Source organism: Spinacia oleracea, chromosome 4 (assembly GCF_020520425.1).
Source record: "Spinacia oleracea cultivar Varoflay chromosome 4, BTI_SOV_V1, whole genome shotgun sequence".
NCBI classification, from domain to species: Eukaryota; Viridiplantae; Streptophyta; class Magnoliopsida; order Caryophyllales; family Amaranthaceae; genus Spinacia; species Spinacia oleracea.
This window is the reverse complement of record NC_079490.1, coordinates 163,029,987-163,040,046: the sequence shown is the minus strand read 5'-3', so window position 1 is coordinate 163,040,046 and position 10,060 is coordinate 163,029,987. Positions and strand designations below refer to the sequence as shown.

The 10,060-nt window shown below is 34.5% G+C and overlaps 1 protein-coding gene across 1 annotated transcript; it reads right to left on the bottom strand.

The window, feature by feature from the left end:
• Window positions 1-8,852: 8,852 nt before the first annotated feature.
• Window positions 8,853-9,804, bottom strand: LOC130472110 (uncharacterized). Its single transcript, XM_056842555.1, has 2 exons — window positions 9,621-9,804; window positions 8,853-9,526 (listed from the first exon to the last, which is right to left on the bottom strand). Exons 1-2 carry the CDS (start codon window positions 9,802-9,804, stop codon window positions 8,853-8,855), a joined length of 858 nt encoding a protein of 285 aa, XP_056698533.1.
• Window positions 9,805-10,060: the final 256 nt, after the last annotated feature.

The window sequence follows — 10,060 nt, the reverse complement described above, 5'->3', positions numbered from 1 at the left end:
TTCCTTCATCAGACTATCAACCTATTTATAGGAAGTCGTAACATAATAAACTTATCGGATTCTTTAATTCATTTAATCGATTGATATAAATTAGAAAAATTTGTCAAAAAGAACCTTTTAAAATTCAAAAATTGTGATAAATGACCTTTTTTTTAAAAAAAGTTGTGAGTTAGGGCCCAATTCAATTATTTTGTTGTGAATAAGGACCAAATTTCATTTTCTGGTGATCAATGCCAATTTTCCGGCGGTCAACCGTGATGTGTTAGCAAATGCATAACACCAGAAGAGGTAAACGAAATGGTACTGAAATGATTTTTTTTTTAAGAAATGGTATTTGTTTAATGAAATGGTACTTTCTTTTTTTATGAAATGGTACTCTTTTTAACGAAATGATAATTTTTTTTAATGAAATGGTACTCGTTTTTACGAAATGGTACTGAAATGATACTCTTTTTAACAAAATGATATTACTATTATCTTTTTTATATTTTTGTCATTTAGTGACTGTTATATGTTTTGCTTTTAAAAAATATTTTTTGTTAAAAAATGAATCACGTGTCAGTCAACGCCGGAAAATCGGCGTTGACCACCGGAAAATGATTTTTGGTCCTTATTCACAACATAAAAACTTGAATTGGGCCCTTTCTCACAACATTTTTTTTGAAAGGTCCTTTATCACAATTTTTGGACTTTAAAAGGTCCTTTTTGACAAATTTTCCTATAAATTAATTCATTTATATCAATCCTTTTATAATTTCTCTTTAGAAACTTGATAAACTTTCTCACAAGGTACGGAGTAAGGAGCTAGCGAGCTGGATTTTCCCGGAATATGTGTAATAATCAGTGGTGGATCTGAAAGAATTTTATGAGGAAGCCAATAGAAGAATTAAGTAATATACAATGAAATTTACAATTATTCACAAATTTTTTTAGGGGGGCGTAACAAAAAATACACTATGAAATTTTCTGTACGGGGGCTGGGCTCACCCAAGCCAAAGGCAAGATGTGACATTGCTAATAATACTCTATTAGTTCCTTTTTAATTGTCGTATTTATATTTGCACTAATTGAAAAACAGAATTTATTTATCTATCTTATACTACCAATATTTATAAAGAATAATAATTTTAATCCATTGTAATTGTTGAAGATCTCTTGGAAATAATATTCGTCTTATATTTCTCTTTGAAATACTCTAACTTTCCCGTATTGGAAAGCACTTTTAAATTAACATTCCCTACTCCATTTTATACTTTCTCTGTTTCTAGTAATTGCATCACTTGACTCTTTCGACCGTTTCAGAATACTTACAATACTTCCTCGACCAATTCCTCTATTAGCATGAGACCATTAAATCTTTATTATTTATCTCTCCTTTTTACCCTAATTACCCTAATTTTTTATTATGTCTCTCTCACACAAACAATTAAAATATTATCAATAACCCCACTTGCACATTTATTATTCATTTTCATACATGTACTAACAAACATTCTAACATTTGGGCAAACACAAGTGTTATGAGTTTGATGATCCACTACTTGTCACTATCTTGCCATCCCACAATCGAGATATTATTCAGAGATGGGTTTTTTTTATACTTTTTTTAGCATAAGATTAAAGTTCATTATTAAGCGAAGTTTGCTCCACGATTTCGCATTATCTTCCCAGGATCGAAAATTTCAGATTGAGATCCGTTTTTTTATCGAATGAGTTGAAGCTCATTATTAAGGGAACGATATATGCTCCACGACTTCGCACTATCGTCCCACGATCGAGATTTCCAGAGATCGTTTTTTAGCATGCGTTGAAGCTCATTAGGCGAACAATGCTGCACAAGGAGAAGTTTACTTCTTATAAACAGAATGATGGATGTTTTGGACAAATTCTACCTAGGGTCGAATTCGTTAGGGGCTCGAGGGGAGCTGACAATCCGAACTAGCAAAATAATACTTAGATTACAATAATTGGTTTGAGAGAGAAAGGGTAGAGTATTATTATGAAGTGTTGTCGATTGCATACAATGAGCCTATCATCTCCGATTTATACATGAATCTTTGATTGTAACATAAAACAAGCATTTAATTAAGGAATTATTGTGTGTAACTCCCCTATCATTCAATGGTTGTAATTATCCCTTGATTTCAGCCTTGCTTTCAATGTCTGTAACCATCCCTTGATTTTAGCTTCGCTTTTATTACTACTTTAATGATTGTCATATGATCATTTGATCAAATGGGTCCACCGTGTCACGAGGAGGATATTTTCCCCCCTAACAATGGGTACTTGTGTCACTTGTGTTTTACCATGCTTAATGCGGAAGAGACATAGGTTAAAGATATAGGTGAGATTAAGATCAAGACACGTGATGAATGATTGAGACCTAAGTACGCCGTAATACCTAGGGCGCTCATGGTATATGGAATATGGATATGAGCAACAGCAAGACTAGGGGCAGGGGTGTGAATGATTGAGCGAATAAGCTTGTTCAATGAGATAGAAGTTATAACAACATTCATTCAGTGTATGTGTATGTACTTTGACTAGAAAAGTTAAGGAGAATTTTGTCATTTCTAAAGTCAAGTAAAGAAATTTCGGGTGTTTCTTCTAATTAATATCATTTTCAGTAACCTGGTAGGATATGGTCTGCAATCTGCATTTGTTTCCAATGTAACTTTTCACCGACGGCTGCAAGTGTTAGATATTGCCTTGAATCGGTCATGCAAGCCCCTTACTTTACGGTATCTGTTATTCTGGATTAGGGTTATCTGTTTTGGGCCTATTTTCTGCGCTTTTCCGTATCTGTCTAGAGCAGTGGCGGAGCCAGGAATTTTTTTTTTCGGTGTCGGCAGTGGCGTTCCCAGGATTTTTAGAGTGTTGTGTCCGGTGATCTTCCAGAACACACAATATATTACTAAAAAAAATGATTCGTCCTAAAATTAATCAATATTTATATTATAATCGTACAAAATTATTACAATTATTCTCTACGGTTTTCATATGTGTGGTGAAAACTGAAAAGGATAATTTAATTAAGAGGGTGGGTGTTTAAATTCAAAACTCTAAGAGACCAGTTATTATAATGTCTGGTCTCTTAGGATATACCCCTATATTTGTTCATAACTCTAAGAGAGCAGTTGTTTCTAAAAGATGATCTCTTAGGATATCTCTATAGTATACCCGATGTCTAACGTGTTTTTAAGTATAACCTAAGAGATCGGTTGTATATAACAACAGGTCTCTTATCTTTCAGCTATAAGTATTTTTTTTCCAATTTTTTTTGGGGGGTCGGTGGACCCCCATGCACCTACTTGGCTCCGCCACTGGTCTAGAGAGTACTATATAAACTCTCTAGGTCATAATCTAGTTGTATTCTGTAATCTGTACTCCTCAAGATCAATAAAACTTTCCTCCCCTCTGCATGTGGACGTAGCTAACACATTGTTAGTGAACCACGTTAAATTCTCTGTGTTCTTTATTACGTTATTTATTCTTTCTTTGCATCCGTTATAACAGCAAGTAGTCCGCTTTGGCACTCGATCTCACATATCGTATTAGTTTGTACGAGCATATACTTATCTTTTTTGAAATTATCAAAGGAAAAAATGAATATTACTGTACCTAGGAAACCCCTCGTCACAAGGAGAGCATCTAGATATCTACTATCTCCATCTCTAAAATATTGCCCCATAGAAAAAATTCACTTTATTAAGAATTGGGGTATAATAAAAGCAAATGAGTACGTAGGTAAATTCTATCTCTACCAAAGAAGAAGAAACTAATAGTGTAACATCGGGTTCGTTTTTTCGCATATCTGATATGTCTGGAAATACACATATCAACTAAAAGACAAATAGCTAAAAAACAAAAAAGGAAGTACCATTCATGTAAAAAAAGTACCATTCTGTAAAAAAAAAGTACCAAATTTTTTTTTTTTGTCATTTTTCCTATTTTGTCTTTTGTTTTGATATGTATATCCCCATACATATCTGATATGTATTTGTACTTCCTCGTGTAACATCATCAAGTTGAACAAAACTAGAGTGTAGCTAGCTAGAAAGGTTACGTTAATTTGGTGAGAGTTTTGTCATTATGGAAGAATATTCAAGTGTTTTTTAGACTCCGTTTAATAAGGCGTAAAACGTTTTAATTGTAAAACGATTTTCTTTTTCAACGTACAACTTGCTAGGTTCTCTTCAATGATTTTCGTTGCCAATCAAATCTATATTGCAGTGTTAGGCAACTTTTCAGCAATGACTGCGTCACACGCTAACATTATTATCGATTTTCAGTTTTCTAGTCCTCCTTCATTAAATGTTACATACATTTTTTTTATTATGAACTTGAGTTTTGACGTACTGGTTAATTAGTTTTACCTACTGCGATCTACGACTAACGACCCTAAGCTTTTGCTTCCAACAACATGCCAACTGAATAACATAGGGGAACAAGAACAAACAAGTGTAATCATAAAAGCAACACTCAAAGAAAATTGTCACAGTATTATTTCATTGAACAATGAACATACAGGGTGATGATAAAGGTCACAAGTTGTGATAACTTTTAGTTGTCGCAATCTTACGTGTCACAATTTAATTGACACATTTAGGCGTCACGTAGGTTATACGCCATCAGAATATTTTTACTACCACTTCAATATATTTACTATGAAAATATGTAAATGAGATTATCGATATAAAGAAGTAAACAAATTAGAATATTACGGAGTAAGATTTTTCTACCTTTTTTGTAACGTACGTAGTACATGTATAATAGATTATATAAGTTAAATATTTTAGTTTCCAATTTAAATCATTACACATAAGCATGTCATGTCATCATTGTGACACGGCTTTAAGGTCGCATGTTGCGACCTTTATCATTTTCGGAACATATAACACCAAAGAATTGAAAACAGTAAAATACAATATGATATCTTACGACGACATACGAAGTACAATTAAAGGATTGACGGTACATCTAGCAATCCCATCGTCACACTCGGGATATTATTCAACTGAAAATTAAACAATTGTTGGGAAAGACATAGTTAAAAAAAAGTCACACGTCGAATTATTACAAATCTGAAACAAGCCATCACTAGCTGTACTCGAATCGGGTATGTATCACCAACGGATTATTGGTGTTTCACAAGAATTAGGGCTAAAAAAGTTCCAGGTGCACCTGGATGGCTCACAGCATGGGTCTGGTTGATTAATGTCGCAACCATATCCTTCCATGGTACATGAATCCAATTCTCTTCCAGGTGCTTCTTCTCTGGTCAATGCATTATTTGATGTTCCTAGTTGACCTACTAAGCTCCTTTTACCCATCACACCTGTACATAATCTTTTGTTACTATGGAGTACTACATACCAACTACCATTAAGTTATACCAAAGACTAAGATTAATTCTAATAAAAATATTATCACCACAAAAATATACCAACTACTCTTCGTTCTTTAATACTTGCACCATTTGAACTTTTATTTTATTCACATATGTTTCTCTACAAATATATTCAAATCTAATTAATCTTGTTAAATTCATCTTTGTGGAACTGATTCAAGATACTGACAATAAATCAAGGTTATACTCCCTCCGTATTTATTTAAGAGATACACTTGGTCGGACACGGGTATTAAGAAAAATAATTGAATGAAATAAGTAATAAAAGAACTGGGATTGGATAGATATTTTAATAGGTAAAACAAGTGGGAACCATGTCATTTTAATAGGTAGAGTGTAGTTATGAAATTACTTGTTTAATATGGTGGTGGGACATATGATATATTAGATTAGATTATTTAATTTGATGGTGGGGTTGATAAGTTACTAAAAATGGCAAGTGTATCTCTTAAATAAATATCCCTTAAATAAATACGGAGGGATTAGTATGATAAACGTGAAATCCCAAATTAATGGTGCTAGTTGTTGAGAAGATTAACCTGCATGTGAGTTGGGACTAATTGTTCTACATTGAAGATATGGAAAGAGATTGACTAACATATAAGATTGGTCGGCTACTCGATCCACCTATTACAAATTGGTTTTAGGATGGAATTCTGTCAAACTACAGTCAATCTAAGTATAAATTTTACAAAATTTACAATTTTATTTTGGTGAAATCACGATCATAGGATAGAGTGTACCTGAAGAATGAAGCAAAAGAGTTCCTAAAACGAGGAGCATGAGATAAACAATTGAACCTCTTCCCATTTTAAGTATTATTACCAATTTGAGAAGAGTTAACCTTTATTATTTTGCAATTGGTGCCTATTAATTTAAAGATAGCTCATATTTATAAACTCTGGACGATCCAATTAGATTAAGTTAATTCCACAACAAATTGAAGTATTAATTAATGATGATGCACATGCTTATTCCCGGCTTGCAAGGACCCCATAATTAAGGAAATCATAACAAAAGAAAATTAGGGTTTCCATTGACCAAAACCTACTTCGAATACTCCGTATTTTATTACATGATGAAATCATTAGCAGGTTATACTGATTGAAAATATTGACTTGGAATAGTTTCTTTGTTTATCATTAAATTCGATGGCGGATCTTAGATGGGCCATAAATTTTGTCAATGAGTATTAATTCTAACGCATCTAAAATTTGATTAAAATTGTACAAATCGTATACTGTATTCTATTGCCTAACCTTTTTAGTCTTCTATTACACTATCCCTAGAGGCTAGAGTTAAACTTATCAATATCTGTCACTGCAATTACAATTACAAGTTGCAAACTAGGTCTATTTTTTGTGGTAGTTGTGGACAACTAGAAGCAAAATTGTTAATAGTTCAACAATTAGTTATTTTTAGATAAGTTTCCCATCATTTAGAGCCGATCACTTAGAACTGAGTAACCTCGCCCCTGAAGAGAATGTGGGTATCCACGGAACCTTCTGTAACTTTTTAAATACAAACTTTTATATAAGGCGTTTTTACACGAAAGATCACATTGGTGTCATATAAGTTAATCATTGTAACTAATTAGTTAAATATTGAAACCAAATAGTTAAGCAATGAAACTAATTAGTTAAGCATTAAAAATAGTTAGTTAAGCAATGTAACAAATTAATTAAGCAGTAAAACCAATTAGTTAACCAATCAAAGTGGTGTTTCTGATAAAGCGGTCTTACACAAAATACGTTGCCGCTTTTTAAATTAATGTTACGTACCCAGTTCTAACCAGAAAAAAAAGAGCCGATCGAACAATAGATATATAACCGGCCAATTAATTGTTTTCAATTTTTTTTAATATATAGTAAAATTAACGTAGTAAAAAATTGAGAAGACAAAACTTTGTAATCATGTTTGGAGCCTTGGAGGCATGGAACATCTCCAATGGTGAATTAAATAGAGATTGAAGAGGAGAGACAGCGTTGTTATACATAATAGAGATATTGCGTTCTGCAATAATTCATCAATATAAATGTATACGTTAGCTAGGTACTTTGGGCACCAAGCTAAGAAGCTGAGCCGCAGGCCAGTACACCAACTAATTAATGAAAATTCCTGTTTTGGAATTAACAACAATTAAAATTAACAACAAAAACAAGCTAGATTAATTTAAAGAGAAAGGGTCGGAAATAGCCAAATTTCTGAAGATATTTGGTTATTTCCGATATAAGAAATTAAACATAAATTTTGTAACCCCTAAAGAGAAAAGGAGGTAGATAGAGAAAAAGCTATCATTGGTTTATTAGCTATTTCTGTTTTATGTTCACCTTATTTTCAAGAAAAGTAAGTTTAGAGATAAATTCAGAAAAAATAAGGGTTAATCAAATATAATTTATAATCAAAATAAGTTCTGACAATTTCTAATAAGTTCAGATAATTCCGGATAATATAAGTTACGGTTATTTCATGAAATGCCCTCGAGTTTTGCTGAAATTCACCAAACGCCCATCAAGTTTCAACAATTCATATAATACCCCTCACCATCCATACAAATGCCCACCATACCCTTACTAATAACGTGTCGTTAGTCCGCCGTTAGCTAAGTTTCTAATTCACCAAATGCCCCTAAATTCAAACTTATTTCACCAAATGCCCCTAATCTCAAACTTATTTCACCAAATGCCCTAACATAAAATTTAGCTAGTTTTGTTGTTCCAACGGCTAGTTTTTTTTATGAAAAGTAGCCGTTGGTTCTGGTAGGCTATAAAAGGCCCCTTGCTGGGTTGTTCATGTACTTTTGTTGTTGTTTTGCTTTGGTTTTCTAATCTTATAAGATTTCTATCATGAGTTTTGTTTCAAAATCATCTTCCACACACAATGAGTCCACATATATTAGAGTACCTAACAAATTTTGTTATTGTGGTAGGAAATTTGCCATCCGAAGCTCCGATACAACGCTCAATCCACAAAGGTTGTACTACAAGTGTGATCCTTGCAACAATCTAAGATGGTGCAAGGGAGTAGTTGAGCAAGAAAACAGGGGGCAGCAGCTCGAAGGACAACACAGGGGAAGCTTAGACGAAGGAGAAAGTGCTGAAAACAGGGGAAGCAATAATATGCAAGAGGAATTGAAGCAAATGAAGAAAAAGCTCAAACAACAACAAAACGTAGTTAAACTTGTAATTCAAATGGGGATATTGATGTTTGTAACCCTACTATTTGTAATCATGAAGTAGACACAATGAATAAGAAATAAAATCACATTTCATAATTGTTGTTGCATAAATTCCACAAAATACCAAAATGGGAAGCATATCTGTTTTTTAGCTTCACTTACAACACATCTTTGCACTAACTACATCTGTTTTCTACTTAATGAATATGTGCAAGATCAAAAACTACCCAAAACACCCACTGTGCTCCTTAAACAGTCCCCACCTCATGCTTGCTTTGATTTCTTCCCTTTTGGTGCTGCCTTGGATGTGCTTGCTCCATCATCACCAGTTTTCCTCTTCCTTGTTGTAACCCTCTGTTTTGGTGGTGCCTTGGAACTGCCAGTGCCAGACTTGCAAGTCCTTGCATTGTGGCCCATCTCCTTGCATTTGCTACACTTTACTGAAGTGTGCCTCTTCCTCTTCTTAGCTTCCATAGCACCCCTCTTTCTTTGTTTAGGGGGTCTTCCAGCAGTCCTCTTAATTCCAGGAGGGTTAATGGTGGGAAGGTTGAACTCAGGCCACTGAGTAGGGTCAGGCATAGGGTGCATATGTTCTGCATATGCCAGCTTATAAGCAGCACCCTTGAAGAAATGGGACACAAAGTCCAGAGGGTCTAGTCTCTGGTTGTAAATGACCCTCAAACCATGTTTGCAGGGAATACCAGACACCTGCCAAACTCCACACCCACAGGTTCTCCTGTCAATGTTGACTGGGAATTTCACATGGCCTTCCCTCACCTCATACTCCCCACCACCACATGGAGTAGAGTAGCAAAACCTGGATTCAGCTGTTCTCAACTCCAGTTCAACTTTGGCATGCTCAGTTAAGTGTTGAGGCTCCATGTCTGCTGCTTTGTCAAATCTGACCCCAATTCTCTGCATAGACCACTCCCTAATAGCTGCATTTTAACACAATAACCAAGTAAACATAAGAACATAATCACTGAAAATCTGACAGAAATAGAAAATGGGGAAAAAAACAGAACACAATACCTTCAAACAGTCTCAATACTGGTAAATCCCTGTAGGGCTTGGTGACAGCATTGAATGATTCCACAAAGTTTGTTGTGTTATGATCACAACACACTTCTGGCTCAAACTGATGTCTGGACCACTGCTCAGTACATGTATCCAAGTACTGTGTAGCCCTGGGATCAAAGTCAGTGATCTTCTCCATGGCCTTGTTGTACACATAGGGGTTGTAAGCATTAGCAGCTATCCAGAATAGTTTGTGGAACAATTCTCCACTCCAACCACCATCCAGTCATCCTTGTTGCAGCCTTCTCTCTGAAACAGTGCCCTGAGGTTCCTCATGAAATAGGTCCAGCTCTCTTGGCTTTCAGTGTCAACAACCCCATAAGCAAGCAAGAATATCTCATTGTTGCCATCAATCCCCAAGGCTGACAGCAGAATCCCCTTGAAATACCCACTAA